Source organism: Lipotes vexillifer, unplaced genomic scaffold (assembly GCF_000442215.2).
Source record: "Lipotes vexillifer unplaced genomic scaffold, Lipotes_vexillifer_v1.1 scaffold814, whole genome shotgun sequence".
Lineage (NCBI taxonomy): Eukaryota > Metazoa > Chordata > Mammalia > Artiodactyla > Lipotidae > Lipotes > Lipotes vexillifer.
In genome coordinates this window covers 818,601-833,458 of record NW_006784081.1, presented here as the reverse complement: position 1 = coordinate 833,458, position 14,858 = coordinate 818,601, and the positions used below count along the sequence as shown (strand labels likewise).

Below are 14,858 nucleotides of genomic sequence, written 5' to 3'. Positions count from 1 at the left end.
GTAGGGTAGGGAAAGTAAAATGATACCACCAATGTGCAAAACCCTAGGGAGTTCCCTCAAAAAATTAAAAATGCAATTACCATATGACCCAGCAATTCCACTTCTGGGTATATAATCAAAAGGATTGAAAGCAGGTTCTAGAAGAGATAAATGTACACCATGTTCATAGCAGCAACATTCACACTAGCTAAAACATGGAAGCAACCCAAGTGTACATCAACGGATAAGTGAAATGTGGTATATACATACAATGGAGTATTATTCAGCCTTCAAAGGGAAGGAAATTCCACCATATGCTATAACATGGATGGATCTTGAGGACATTATGCTAAGTGAATAAGCCAGTCACAAAAGGACGAATACTGTATGATTCCACTTATATGAGATACCTAGAGTAGTCAAATTCATAGAGACAGAAAGTAGAATGGTGGGTGCCAGGGGCTGAGGAGAGGGGAGAATGGCGAGTTAGTATTTAATGGATATAAAATTTCAGTTTTATGAGATGAAAAGAGTTCTGGGGATGAATGGTGGTGATGGTTGCAATCATTATGAATATATAACTACTGAACTCTACTCTTAAAACACTTAAGATGATAAATTTATTACTACAAAAATAAAACTGAAGAAAAAAATTATCTATCAAGCCATGAAACAACTGGAGGAGCCTTAAATTATTACTAAGTGAAAGAAGCCAATCTGAAAAGTCTATATACCGTATGATTCCAACCATATGACATTCTGGAATAGGCAAAACTATGGAGATAGTTAAAAAGAAAAACAAAAACAAAAATTCTTTCAGTGGTTGCCAGGGGTTAAGAGACAGGGAGGGATGAATTGGTAGAGCACAGAGGATAGGAGAGTGGTGTGGGGCTGTTAATGGAGCCACGCTGGTGGGGTGGGGGGATGGGAGGAATGCGGATGGGAAGAGCTAAGGGAGAAGCCTCTCTGCTAACAGCAGAACCCTACCAGCCCAAGAGAGCACAGAGCCTGCGCCCACCTTGGCTCCCTTCCCACCTCCATTCCTGCCTTGCCAGGTGAACCAATGAGGGGATGGAGTGGGGTCAGCTGCTGACGTGGCAACGTAAGGTCACAGTGCCCAGGACCCAGGCGGTTGGGCTTAAGGATTGGTTGAGTGGCCCTGTTTACTGAGTCTGCAGAAAGTTGTGTGGTGTGTGTGGGGGGGAGCTGGGCGGGGAGGCAGTTCACTTTTGGAGATGTTCGGTTTTTAGATGAAGTGTTTTGTGTTCAAGTAAGATCTAAGGGGTGGATGTCCAGTGTGCGGACACCGTTGTCTGGAGATGGGGAAAGCAAGGAGGGCTGGATTTACCAGCATGTCTCTGTCACCACGCCCGTGAGACTCGCTGAGAACTAAGAGGGTAGTGTCTGCAGTCCACGCGCTCCAGCTTGAGCTCCTCCCCCACCCCAGGAATGGTGCTGCGGTGGAACAAGTCGGAATCCTTGATACGTGCCCACAATCAGGTTTTCCCGGCAAACTACCTGGGCTTGTGTCCATGTGTGATGCAGCACTGACACGGTTAGTAGAAACGCACACACCCGCAAGAGCATGGAGCTGCCTCCACATTGAACTGGTTCAGAGGGCTCTAGTCCTAATGAAGTCTTTGCGAGCACACAGCCGGGACAGAGAAGGGCACTTCTGCCCTCCCCCAAACACCAGGAAGGTGGCAGGGCCCTCACCCCCTCCCCCAAACAAAATAATGAAACAGAGAGCGCCTCATCCAGTTCTGCTTTTTATTGATGTGTGTATACATGTGAAGGGAGTCCTGAAAGACAGAGGTGCGGTCCCGCAGGGCCAGGCGCTCAGCGCACCTGGGCCAGATTGTGTTTTTTGTACAGCAGCGCCCGCCTCTTCTCGCGCTCTCTCACGAAGGCGCGCAGACTTGCGGTGGGGAAGGTCACGGCTGCAGGCTGGGAGCTGGCGGGGCCCTCCTCGGTCAGCCACGGGCACTGCAGGCAGCTGGACGCGCATGGGCGGCCCCTGGAGCACGCGGGAGGGTGGCGTTAGCCGTGCTCCCGCCCACGACGGGCAGGTCAGGTCACAGGGGGATGGGCCAGGCAGGGTAGGTGGGGGTGCCTACCAGGGGTGCGCGCACAGCGTGCTTCGGAGGAAGGCCACAGCGCCTCCGGACAGCCCCGCGTAGCAGCGGCTCAGCTGGATGAGCCCCTTGCGCAGCCCTTTCTGCAGGTCTCGCATTCCCTCGCTGTTCACCGGGTACTCAGCGCTCAACCTGAGTGGGTGGGGGTCAAGTGACTGAGGTCACCCTCAATGGATGGGAGTCACAGGGACCTGGGGTCACCCTCAGTGTACCCCAGGCCTGCCTTTCCAGCCAGCCCTCCCAGTCCACAGGGCACGTGGAGACTTACATAATGAAGGCTGTGACACCTATGGCCCAGATGTCGGTCTGCGCGAGGGCACCCTGGCCCTCTAGGAGCTCTGGAGCTGGGGACGGCATGGGTGGGGGTCACAGGTGAGGGGCTGGGTGTTTGCAGTGGAGCAGGCAGGGAGACAGGGCTGGGGGAAGGGCTTGCTCCTGGCACACCCCTCCCCCAGATCAGGCTTGGTGTCTGCACCCTGCGCACCCATGGTCTCCATGTAGTCCTTGAACCTCTCCGAGGGCAGGACCCTCTCCTGGGAGGAGCTCTGGGCGTTTCCAAAGTCGATGACCTTGAGCAGGTTGTACTCTGTGACAATCATGTTCTCGGACCTGAGGTCTAGATGCAGGATACCCTGGGCGTGCAGGTACTGGGCAGCACTTAGCATCTGCCACAGATAGTCCTTCACCTCTGACTCCGAGTAGGAGGACCTAGGGGCAGAGGGCCAGTTAGGGGGCATGTGGGGAGGGGCACCCAGGCTTTGTCCACAGCTAAGGGGCCACGGGGAAGCACCAGACTTCCCTGCTGGGCTTAGGAGGGAAGGCCCAGCTCTGCTGAGCCACCCTGGTCGGCTGGCCGGTGCAGGCGGGGCCAGGAGGTGGGCCGGAGGTGGACCACAGTGCTGGTGGCCAGGTCCTGAGCCCCGAATCCAGGCCAGGCCCCGCCCTCTCACCTCTCGGCCAGACAAGGGAGCAGCTCAGGCCCAGAGCACAGCTCCAAGATGAGGACCAGGTGTCGGGGGCTGAGGTAGGCAGCCTGCAGCTGTGCCAGGTGGGGGTGGCGCAAGCCCTTGAGGGTCTCGTATTCCCGCAGCACGGCACTCCTGTCCTCAGGGTGGCAGGGCACGATCTTGGCAGCCAGCACGCGTCCACTGGCCTTCTCCCGGCACTGCCGCACCACGCTGAAGCGGCCCCTAGGGAGGAAGCACGGGCCAGGCTGGTGAGGAGCCAGCCCGCCCGGTGGCCCGGGCTGGACCCCAATCTCAGAGAAGCAAGCCCAGGGGTAAGGTCCAGGAGGGGGTGGCAGATGCGCTGAGGCAAATGTAGTGGAAGTGAACAGAGGGGAGAGAAGATGGGGCTGGGGCGGGAGCACGAAGAGCTAGTGGGGCCATGGCGCTGCCACGCGCCCTCCCCGGAGGGCCCGCACCTTCGGATCTGCGTCTGGAAGGCGAAGGTCTGCATGCTGGGGAGCGGCTGGGCTGGCCCTGAGGCACCGCTCTCCTCTTCAGAGGCTGTGGGAAGGGGAAGCCGATGACTGGCGGAGGGCACCCCTGCAGCCCCGTCTCCCCCAGCCTTTTCTCCCATCACCCCTTCCCAGGCGACCTCAAAGCCCTCTTTGAACCCCCGAACACTCTGACCTCTCATTCCTCAGGCCATTTGTGGGTGGGGGGCCTAGCAGGCAGATCCAACCATCCCAAGTGAGCGTGTGACTCACTGAAGTGGCAGGGCACATTCCGTAGAGCCCTGCAGAGTGGCTCACCCAGGTGGCTGGGCCCTCCCAGGAGGACCTGCTCCGAGGGGCTGCTGTAGGGGCCCATGCCCGCCTTGCTGACACAGGCCGTCCGGAAGGTGTACACCCCGCCCCGAGAAAGCTTGCCAGTGAGGTAGCAGCAGTCAAAGATGTCCGAGGCCAGCGTGCTCCAGCTGCCGCCTGGGCCACACAGGAGCGGGTGAGAGGCAGCCCAAGGCCTCTCCACTCCATGTCAGGGTGGAGAGGCCCGCGCAGGCCACCCAGGGGCGCAGAGCAGCCAGGCGCTTCCCCACGGTGCCCCCACAGTGACCCTCGGGCCACCCAGGATGTGAGGATTCAGGAGTGGCCCCATACCTTCCAGGCTGCACTGCACAATATAGGTCACAGGGCCATATGACTCCACAGGCTTCCAGACCAGCAGCACCCCGTCCGCATACACCTCCCCGATGTCCGGGCGTGGGGAGGAAGAGGGGCGCTCTGCAGGGCCCACAGACAGCAATCTGAGGCGGGCTCCCAGGAGTTCTCTAATGAAGCTCTGAGCCCCAGCCAGCCCTGCCTCATCCTCCTGCACCCTGCTGCCAGGCCCCTGAGCCCACCCTCACTTGGTCCAGTTCACTCAGAGGTCCCTTCTAATGCTGACTAGTAGGAGGGGCTCAACGCCTCTCCTCTGAGGGGCCTCAGGAGGTGTCTGCCCTACCCAACCCCGCCAGGCTCCCCTCCCACAGGTGCCCACCCAGGAACCCCATGGAATGGCCCTTGCTCACAGCCCGCCACCAATCCCAGCCTCTAGTCAGAGGGGCCTCTATTTTGCTGGGCTGCGGTGCAGGGCTTGTGGGGGTTCGCCCCCTCTGGGGACCAGGTCAGAGGTCTGAGAGCTAGGCCTGCAGCCTCTGTCTTGGCTCCCCCAGAAACACACCCCAGCGCTGTGTTTTGAGAGCCTGCTTTGACTATAATAGAGATACAAAATGGGAAGCCGCCTCTTCCTGCATTTGCTGGAGAAACAGGGAGGGAGGTACCGTGGGAAATGCAAGGAGAGGAGCACCCAAAGGGGTGCCAGGGAGAAGGCCTGGCCAGCTGTGTCACCCTGCCTCCTGCGTCCCCTCCCGGGAGTCCCGGTCTGCAGAGCCGGCTACTGCCTTCTGTGACCCCTCCAGGCCCTGGTAGCGCCAAGATGTGGATGCCTGGGTGGTGAGCATCACATTCTTTGGGCCCTGCTCGGCCTACGCACCAGCCTTCCGGAGAATGGCTGTGGTGGCCGCCGTCCCCAGCGCATTGCGCACACTGCACGTGTACACGCCCAGGTCCTCAGCGGTCACCACCAGGATGGTCAGCAGCTGGAAGTTCTTGAGCGTGGAGGAGATGAGGAGGCGGCTGCTGCTCTCAAGAAGAGCCCCATCTGCAGCAGGACGGAGTGGACCTCGAGAGAAGCCCCCCACAGGTGCCCTGCCTCAGGGTCACACCCGGGGCCCACACCCTCTCCGAGCCTCAGTTTCCCTCTGTACAATGAGAGTAATGCCCTAAAGGAGCGCCCCCTGCCTCCCTGCCCCTCAGCCTCAGGAGAGCTCTTTACCTTTACTCCAGGTGGCCTGTACAACTGGCTGGGCCGACACCTGGCAGGCCAGAGTCACAGATTGGCCCAGGACCACCATCTCATCCGAGAGCTCCCTTAGGAACGATGGTGCTGGGGAAGGGAGGTGAAGTGAACTTTCAGAGGTGACCCTAAGCCTGAGAGCAAGGCCTGGACCCCGCCGTGGGGATACAGATGAGCCCCACCTCATCTCCAACACCAGCGCCTACTCCAGGAAGGCTTCCAGGACTGCAGGGCCGTGACTGCTGGGGCGCCAGAGTCCCCCGGTGTACTCAAGCCCCCATGGGTGCGAGCTTACCCCCGCCCTGCACTGTCTTGGCAGGGTTCCCTTTCCCCACAGTAAGGTCCCTTGGGCTGCAGTGGGGGCCCAGCCCCTGGGCAGTGTACCCACCTCGGTCCCTGCTCTTCAGGCCTGATAGGCGGAAGGAAGCTAGGCCTGTCTTCTTCCTGGGGGGGCCCTCCTTCTCCAGACCTGCAGTAAGGAAGTGGCCATGAGAGGTCACACGTTAGGGGCCTGGCTCCTCTGGGAGCATGGGAGGAAGGCTCTGGGGCCCCTTGTGGCCAACTGTGGGATTCCCATGTGGCAGAAAAGCCCAGATCCCAGGGGGTCTTATTGAAAACGAGCTACATCTGCTGCAGAGGGCACCACCCTCCCTACCCCATCAGCATCAGCCCATCCTAGGCAGGGCCACCACGGGCAGGTAAGGGCAGCAGCTCAAGGGGCCACAGGTGCCTGGGGAGGCGTGGCTGAGGGCCCAGGGGTCAGGGATCAGGGAGGGCTGGTCTGGTTCCTACTTCCGCAGGGGTGTAACTGCAGTTGAATTACAACTGGGCCTCACATGCACATGGGGAGGGATCGAAGCTGCAAAGGTGACCTCGAAAACAAGCCACTGTGTCCCGGGAGGTGTGGGCAGCACCGGGACAGGGGAGGGCTTCCTGCATCACTCAGGTGAGCTCCTGAGCTGTCCTTTTGGACAAGGAGACCCAAGGTGCAGAGTGGGGAACATGGATGTGCCCAGTCCTGGGGCAGGGTGGGGGTAGTAACCTTCAGGCCTGCCTCTCAGGAGGCGGGAGATGTGGGCCACCGAGGCCCTCACTCTCTGGCGTAGCCCCAGCTCTGTGGGCTCCTCCAGCAGTGATTGCCTCCCGGGGAAGTGGAAGAGACTGCTGGAAGGGGGTGACCACTTGCGCTTCCTGCCACCAGCAACCTCCCCGAGCAGGGCCTCCATGTCCTCTGGCTCCTCTGTGATCTCCAGGCTTGCTGGCGGACCCAGAATGCCCGGCCACGCGGCCTCTGGGAGCTCAGCCAGCTCCTCCTCAGCCTCAGACTCAGGGGAGGGTGGCAGCTCTGGCTCCACAGGCTTGGGGACCTTCTTGAAGATCATGAACTCAAATGGGAGGTATTTGATGTCGTACAGGTCAGACAGATTGAGGTAGGCAGGATCCACCTCCGAGATGTCCAGAGACACAGTGTCAGCCGCTTCCAGGTCCCTGGACAGGTCCCGGATCTGTACGAGCGACACCTGAGAGCCCCCACTTAAGTCTTCCCGTGAGCTCTTCTCCTGGGAGGCCCTCGGAAGGGCCCTGCCACCCTCAGGTAGAGGCACTGTGCTGGCCTGGGGTGGTGGGCTCTCGGCCCCTGCCTCCTCCTCTTCCGAGGACTGACAGGCAGCCCAGGACATTCTGGCCCACAGGGGCCCCTGACCCAGCATGCCACCGGCATCCCCACCAAAGGCAAAAGTGCCGTAGCCCACCACCCCCGCGTAGCCCCCATGGAATCCCAGGGAGAACTTCCGTGTGGTCGCCAGCTCCTGAGGCCGCTGTGGGCTGGGCGAAGACTGGGACAGGCCCTCTGTCTCCTGGGACAGGCTTTCAGTGTCCAGGGAGGGGCCGGGCTCCATGCCCATATGGGAGGCTGGCCCTGGGGGTTTGGGTGGATCAGGCCTCCCGGCAAGAGGGGTGTCCTTCAGCCCTCTCTCAGAGTCTGACTGGGGGCTTGCTTGGGCTGGGGAGGGGGAGGCCTGTGGCTTTCCTGAGAAGAAAGGGCTCGGGGATGTCAAGAGCGGCTCTGTGCAGTGCCCTGGGGGGAAGGAGCCAGGAGATTGTGGTGCCAAAGCAGCAGGGGTGCCACAGTCCTGGGGGGCAGGACTCCTCTGGGGTTGAAAAGAAGGGGCAGCCTGCCCTCCACAGCTGTCCTGCAATGACCCCTCTTGCTGAGCAGAGCACCCATCACCACCGGTGGGCGGAAGTGGTCTCAGCCCCTGCAGGGGCCCCTCTGGATGTTCCTTCTCCCTGGCACGTGCATCCCCTCCCGGCATGCTCTTTCCGTGGGCCCCCTGAAGGCTCGAGGGGCCCAGAGCGGAACACTGCCCCTTGCTGCAGGCCTTGGCAGAGGGGCTGGCTGTGGTCAGCCTGTCAAGGTCCAGGGAGCGGCTGAAGCCAGAGGCCTCCTGGGTGCTTGCACTGGGCATCCGCAGGGCGGGCTCAGAGGAGGGTGCTTCGGCCATCAGGGTGGCCTGCTCCTCCCTGGCAGCCTCCTCCTCCAGCGCACGGTGCTCCAACAGTGGCTCTCGAAGGCCGGGCAGGACGCCCGAGAAGTACCCACCCTTGAGAAGGTGCCGCCGCCGGACGGGGTGCCGTCTGCTGCCTGCGGACAGGCCCCCTAGCTCTGGGGCCTCGCCCACCTGCTGGTAGAACAGGCTTCGGATGACACTCTGCCGGGGCACACAGCCCAGGGCAGCTGGTGGCTGTGCACCCTGGGGCGACGCTGAGGCGGGTGGGCAGGCCTCGGCCTCCTCAGGCAGGCTGGCAGAAGGCCGCAGGAAGCCCCGGGGGTGCAGCAGCGGGGAGTGGGTCACCGGGGAGGGGGGCAGCGACTTGGCCCGGGCGAACGGTGCCAGCTCGTTGTCGGAGGAGGAAGAGCTGCTGGAGGAGGCACGGACATCACCACGCAGGTGCCGGGCCACCCCGAGGGATGGGCTGTCGGGCGGGCCCTGGAGCAGCTCCGGGATGGAACGCATCACCAGGATGGACTTGTAGCTCATCAGGGAGCGCTGGGGTTGTGGAGGACAGGGGGTGGTCAGCTGGCTGCCCGCTGCCTTCCCAGCTCTCGGTGGGCCCAGAGGGGTGCTCAGGAAATGGTGGGCGTTAAAAGACGTGGGCCCAGGGCTCTGCCAGTGTGTCCCCATCTTGGCAGGGATGCTGCATGTTGCCCCACCTCACCCCGGTGTCTCAGGTAGCAAAGACCTGAAATGAAGGCTGCCCAGCCCCACTTCCCTGCTCTCCCAGACCCAGAAGGGGCACACACAGCCAGCCAGCCCTCTGGGCCTCGTTCCCCTCTCTGGCCTCCCACCCCAACCCCAACCCCTCACCCCCTCCACAGGGCAGCACAGCTCACCTGCCAGCGGCTGCGGGCCAGGAGGAACTTCAGCTGCTTGGTGTTGATGAAGTGGGCCTCCTCCGCAGGCACAGATTTCTGGGGGAGCCCAGGCGAGAGAGGCACGTTGCGGGGAGACCCTGGTGCACCCTGTGGCCCAGGCAGGCCCCCATTCCTCTTGGCCTCAGTTTCCCTCCCCATGAGCCAGGCCAGCCCGCTTTTAGCCTACTCACCATGAACCAAGGGTGGGCAAGGCACTTGGCGGCACTGGGCCGGGCCCTGTGGGGAGGGGAAGGCTGGGATCAGTCCAAGTGGTCAGTGGGGCAAGAATGAGGACCTCAGGCAGAGGGAAGGGCGTGTGTACTCACTCCACGGCCTTCTGCAGAGCAGCCTTAATAAAGTCCTGGGCATCCTCACTGAGGTGGGTGGCCATGGGGCTACTCCAGGACACCCGCCCTTCCAGGACATTCAGAAGGGTTGCTCGGTCACTCTCACCAGCAAATGGGGACGAGCAGGTCAGGCTGAAATCAGAGACATGACTAGCCTTCAGTCGTGAGCTGAATTTCTGGGTCCATGGGAGGCAGGTTGCCAGGACACGGAGTGCTGGGTCTCATGGGGATGGTGGTGGCTGGGGGCTCCCAGCCCTGACTGGAGATGCCTCTGAACACCACTGTCATCCAGTCCTGAACACCACTGTCATCCAGCCCAGCATATGTCTCAGATTTGCCCAGAGATCCTGGCTCAGCTTGGAGCTGGGATCCAGGCTAAGCCTGGAGTGGGTATCTGGTCCCAGGCTGGGGTGAGGATCCAGGCTTGGTCTGGGATAGGGATTAAGGGTCAGCCTGGGGTAGGGATCCAGGCTCAGCCTGGGGCAGAGATCAAGGGTCAGTCTGGAGGGGGCACCTGGCCTTAGCCGGGGGTGGAGGGATCAGGGCTCCACCTGTAGAGGAAATCCAGGCTCAGTCTATACCACCAGCGTCCTCAGGGCAGCAATAACTGTTATAAGGGGGCTCTGGACAAATTACCTATACCCTTTAGGGCAAACAGCTCAGTGCTCTGCCCCGTGACCCAGCAGAGCTCCTCTGTGACAGGGTGTGTGTGAAAAGCACTTGGCAGAAACCCCTTATCGGGGTTGGCTGACTGCATGTTCTCAAGATAGTTGCCCCTTAGGTCTTGGGTCTCTGATCTGAGGAGCAGCCAGCAGTTCAACAGCTTCCCGTGGGCCTGCTGAGGAGGGGTCTGGGCCGGCTTTGGAGGAGACAGCCGACAGGAGCTGGGGTCTGCTCACCTGAGGTAGGAGATGACCCCCATGGCCCTGCAGGAAAAAAACCACCGCCGTGAGTCACCCCAGACCTGGCCTGGTGAGGGGGAGGAGGAGGCAGAGAGCGGGTGCCCCCCACTCACCAGATGTCGGAGGCCTCGCTCACAGGGGTCTGCTCGATGATCTCAGGGGCCACAAACTCAGGGGAGCCGTACTTGCTGTACTGTGGCTCTGCCGGGGTGATTTTTTGGGCAAAGCCAAAATCGCAGATTTTAATGTCTTCCTGAGCAGGATGCACCATCAGGATGTTGGGGGGCTGTCAGGCAGAGTCGGGAGTGGGTGAGGCCGTACCCTAAGGAAGTGACTCCCAGGGCTGCCGGGCCTGGGGAGGACACTCAAGGGTCTTTGAGGGGCTGCCCTACAGTGATGGTGCGGCCAGCATGGGGTAGTGGGCAGCCCCGGGGACAGGTTTCAGTGCCATCTGGGGACAGCTTCTGCTCCATCAGACCTGCACCCCACCTGAAGGGGCCATCATAACATAGTGAGCTCCCCGTCCCCAGAGGTGAGGAAATCCTGACAGGGAATTTGGATGTGTTGGGCCTGCACCCTCTCAGCCTATAGGCTCCAGGCTCCCACCTGCCCCTCACTGGGCTCTGGGGGCACCAGGGATCTGCATACCTTTATGTCCAGGTGGAGGATGCCTTGGCCGTGCAGGTAGTGCAGCCCCTCCACCAGCTGCTGGATGTAGACCTTGACCTGCAGCAAAGGCTCGTGCTCAGGTGAGCCAGCCTCGAGAACCCCCTCTACTTACCTCCCTGCCTGCTCCCACCTACACGGCCTCCAATCCCCTCCAGACCTGAGCCTGGGACGGTGGTCCCACAGGGCAGGTCACATGCAAAGCCTCACGGACCCCTGTAGCTGGGGGATTCCTCTGAGCCCCAAGGCGGGGCAGGTTTGGGTGTGTGGAGCAGCCTGTGCAAAGCAAGAGGCGACTGGGAGAGCAGGCGAGGCCTGGCCACAGCTAGTTCAGTGCAGGCTGGGGTGGGGAAGAAGTGAGCCCCGGGCACGGGAGGGCTCTGAAAGCCCGACAGGAGCTGCAACACCCTGTGAGGCCCTGGAATACCCTAGAAGGGTGGGGAGTACTATGCTGGGGAGCTAGTCTGAGGGACAGGTGGTCTGGGCAGGGGAAGCAGGAGGCCTGGCCAGGCATGCAGGCTGCCCTGAAGCTGGGTGGGCAGCCCAGGCAGCACAGTCACCTCGGCCTCTGTCACCACACTCTTCCTGAACAGGCGGTCCAGCAGTTCCTCTGACGAGCACCTGGGACTGTCAAGGAAAGCTCTAGGGTCTGGAACCCTCATAGCCTCACACCAGCTGGGGGGAGTCTTATCTCGGGGCGGTGGGGGGGAGCTATTCTAGGGAGGCTGGTGCTTGCAGTTGAGGAGGATGTGAGGGACAAGATGCCCCAAGTAGAGGGGCTGAGGCCAGTGGGCAGCAGCAGAGTGGGAGCAGAGGTATCCTCTCCCCTCTGCACAGAGCCCACGTGTCCCCCCCTCCCCATCCCCAGGGGATGCTGACTGGGGAGGTGGGGGTGTGGTGAGCACACACAGCATTCAGAGACCCTCAGCTGGGCCACGAGTGGCAGATGGATCCGGTAGGGTGTGTGCCCCTCCTTGGAGCATGGGTAGGCATCCAAAGCAGCGTCAGCGCTTGGGGCCTGCAGAAGCCAGGTAAGAAGTCCAAACTTCCTGCTGGAAAGGCAACGTGGACAGCGGGAGGAGCCCACAGGGGCACATCTTGGACCTTCTGGACGCAGCCCTGCCCAAATTCCTGGCCCAAAGGCCTAGGAGCTATGAGGTCTGTGCAGTGTGTTCGGGGTCGGGGAGGGGGTTAGTCACAAAGCATCGAATCGCCAGCGTTACCGGCTGCCCCCATGAGGCAGGCAGGGCTGGGATCACCAAAACCACAGCCCCACGCAGCCCTCCGGACCCCTGTGTGTCTGGGGCACATCCCCCTCCCCCCGCCACCTTGCACCCTTGGGGTGAGACGGGATACAGCTCCAGGATGAGGATCAGGGTCTTTCGGGTCTCAAACTGGTCCAGCAGTGCAGTGACCAGCGGGTGGCTCAGCCCTGCTAGGATGTCCCGCTCCCGATAAGCCTGGACACGTGTCCTGCTCCGCAGGGGAATGAACTTGGCGGCGCAGGACATCTGGTTGCCCTTGTGCTGCACCCGCTTCACGAAGCCGAACACACCCCTGGGAGGAGGGGACAGTGCGTTGGGGTGGGGTTCCTGGGGGACGGGGTTTGGAAGGGGGCAAAGCTCCTGAGAAGGGAGGTTCCGGGAGAGCAGGGGCTGGGGCAGTGGGTACTGGAGGGGGCGGAATTCCCGGCAGGTGTGGGGCAGCAGGTACTCTGTGGGCGGGGGCTCCGGAAAGAGGTAGGGTTCACAGGAGGCAGGGGCTCCAGAAGGTGAGGGCTGGAGGAGGCAGGTACTCGGTGGAGGCGGGGTTCCGGGGGGCAGGGTGGGCTTCTGCTAGTGCTGAAGTGGGGATTGTAGGGGTGCAGTGCGGGGGAGGGCTGGGAGCTCCTGGATGGAAACCCTGGGGTAGGAACTGCGGGAGGCTGAGGATGAGGGTCTTAGGGGGTGGGGGTCCAGCGGGGGAGGCTCCTGGGGCTGGGATGGGGGGCGGGCAATACCTCCCAATTTCCTCCTTGACCTCGTAGAAGGAGTGCAGTTTCCTCCTAGAGCTTTGCTCACTGTCGCCTGTAGCCAGGGAGGGGGAAGCTGTAGGTGTGAGCAAGGATGACCACCCCGTCTCTCTGTCCCCCAACTTTATAGTGCCCGAGCCTGGGGGGGCTCACAGGACCCCCATACCCACAGCCCCACACGCCTGCGTGGAGCCAAGACAGGCCTGGGAAGGGGTCCCCCACTCACCCCCATGGACCAGCAGCTCTGCCTTGCATAGCACCTGGCCTCCAGCGTTGTGGGCCAGGCATGTGTAGACACCAGCATCATGCTGGGCCACATCCCTTAGTACCAGGGAGTATGTGGTTCCTTCCTGCTGCTGGCTGAGCCGGGGGCCATCCACCAGCTGGGCACCGTCCTGGAGACACAGGAGGGCAGGGAGGCCATCAGCCCACCATGGGTGACCCCAGCACCACGGCCCAGCATGACCTTCAGTGAGTGCTGTGTCCAGTCCAGTGGGGTTTCACACACTCCCCCTCCCGCCGGCAGGACCCCAACCCTGGCCTGTCCCTACCTTATACCAGGTCACCGTGGGCTGCGGGTTGCCCTCAATGACAGCCTGGAATTGCGCCACGCTGCCCCTCTGGGCATGCACATCCTCAATGGTGACCTGCATGGATGGGGGCCCTGGGGGTAGGGGAGGGAGCCGTTGGGAAGGAGCCTGGCTCTGTCCCACCACAGCCTGTCCTGTGCTGAAATCTTTGATCCCCGGCCTACTTTCACAGAGACCCAGACCCAGGTGGGCTGGCAGTAACCCCCGGTGTGTCCTGGTACCCTAGGTGGGCAGAGAGGCCCCGAGATATACCCCAGGGTGAAAAAGCCCACCTGCCTCCCAAGTGAAAGTGACCCCATCCTGACTCCCCCCAGGCCCCTGATGGTCTGGAAGTGCTTCCTTCAGTCTAACCCCTGTCTCTCCTGCTTCAACCTCGGCTCTCTGAGGGCAGGCCGCACAGAATATGCTAACTCTGAGCGGGGAAAAGGTCACTGCTGCCTGCATTTCCCCTCCCAGTGATGCCTTCTGAGGGGACACAGGGAGAGGGAGAGCAGGGCCCCTGGCCACAGTAAGGCTGGGGCATGCCAGGTGGCTTTGCTGGCCCCTCCATGCAAATGTCCCCCCTTGCCCAGGGCATGGTGGGCACACGTGTAAAGTGCTGGGCCCCCACCTACTTGTGGCATACATGTCGCTGGCCTGGTACACATATGTCCTGTGCTTGGTCTCTGTGAACACGTGGCTGTGGATGTCCCAGAGCTCCGTTGCACCTGCCCTGGGGCAGGCAGCGCCCTCCATCCTGGGGCCATGGAGTGGAGTTAGCTGTCTGCCCCACCCTTCCACTTTTGGGGTATGGGAGGCCGAGCTTCAAGATAAGATGGGGGCTGCAGCAGGCTCTTTGGGAGGGGATGTACAGAAAGGGGCCCCAGCCTTGGATGAGAAGGGAGCTCCCCCAACTTCCCTTGCTCCAGGGGTGGCCTCTCCTCCCAGCCCCACCCTTGGGCTTAGGGTGGGGCTGGTATGGAGAGTGCAGGGGTGCTGTGATTCCACCCCTTACTCTCCTGTCCCCGTGCCCGACCCTGCCCCCAGGATGTCCCCTCATCCCCCAGCCAGCTGGGGAAGTTACCGGATGGGCACCATGCGTTCCTGGACCTCAGCGTGTGCCCGAGAGTTCTGCTCCAGGCCCTCGTGGGAGAGAGGTTGTGGCACCTTCTGGGGCTCGCCTGGTGGGAGGCAAGGGGCCCAGTGAGATGGAGCCTGGGATAGGGCTGGAGACAATCCCTCATGACTTGCCTCTGCATCGACCTCCAGGGCCCAGAGGAGGGGAGGACAGCCAGAGCAGGGGCTCCAAGAGCACAGGATCCATGACTGCAAACCTAGAGCTCCAGCCATGCAAGTGCACTTCAGCCCCCTGGGCTGGGGGGAGGGGCCCCATAGCACATTCCCAGGGGTCTGGTCTGCCTGGGGCACTGCTCACTTACTGCTCCTTCCCATTCCCCTTGTCCTCCTGGTCTCCCCCTCCCCTCTCCCTCTTTCCC

General features: G+C 61.7%; 1 protein-coding gene across 1 annotated transcript in view; it reads right to left on the bottom strand.

The window, feature by feature from the left end:
• Nucleotides 1-1,818: 1,818 nt before the first annotated feature.
• The window catches only part of OBSCN (obscurin, cytoskeletal calmodulin and titin-interacting RhoGEF), a gene marked incomplete at its 5' end in the record, with an annotated part of 134,611 nt that continues 121,571 nt past the window's right edge, over nucleotides 1,819-14,858 (bottom strand). Inside the window, 25 exon segments of the mRNA XM_007456511.1 lie at nucleotides 1,819-1,996; nucleotides 2,097-2,246; nucleotides 2,383-2,452; nucleotides 2,599-2,822; nucleotides 3,065-3,304; nucleotides 3,538-3,622; nucleotides 3,871-4,041; nucleotides 4,216-4,338; nucleotides 5,090-5,257; nucleotides 5,432-5,542; nucleotides 5,841-5,921; nucleotides 6,495-8,502; nucleotides 8,847-8,924; nucleotides 9,059-9,104; nucleotides 9,194-9,346; nucleotides 10,114-10,140; nucleotides 10,230-10,402; nucleotides 10,765-10,842; nucleotides 11,343-11,403; nucleotides 12,139-12,339; nucleotides 12,782-12,848; nucleotides 13,020-13,188; nucleotides 13,345-13,457; nucleotides 13,998-14,119; nucleotides 14,447-14,543. Coding sequence (XP_007456573.1) covers nucleotides 1,819-1,996; nucleotides 2,097-2,246; nucleotides 2,383-2,452; nucleotides 2,599-2,822; nucleotides 3,065-3,304; nucleotides 3,538-3,622; nucleotides 3,871-4,041; nucleotides 4,216-4,338; nucleotides 5,090-5,257; nucleotides 5,432-5,542; nucleotides 5,841-5,921; nucleotides 6,495-8,502; nucleotides 8,847-8,924; nucleotides 9,059-9,104; nucleotides 9,194-9,346; nucleotides 10,114-10,140; nucleotides 10,230-10,402; nucleotides 10,765-10,842; nucleotides 11,343-11,403; nucleotides 12,139-12,339; nucleotides 12,782-12,848; nucleotides 13,020-13,188; nucleotides 13,345-13,457; nucleotides 13,998-14,119; nucleotides 14,447-14,543 — 4,994 coding nt within the window.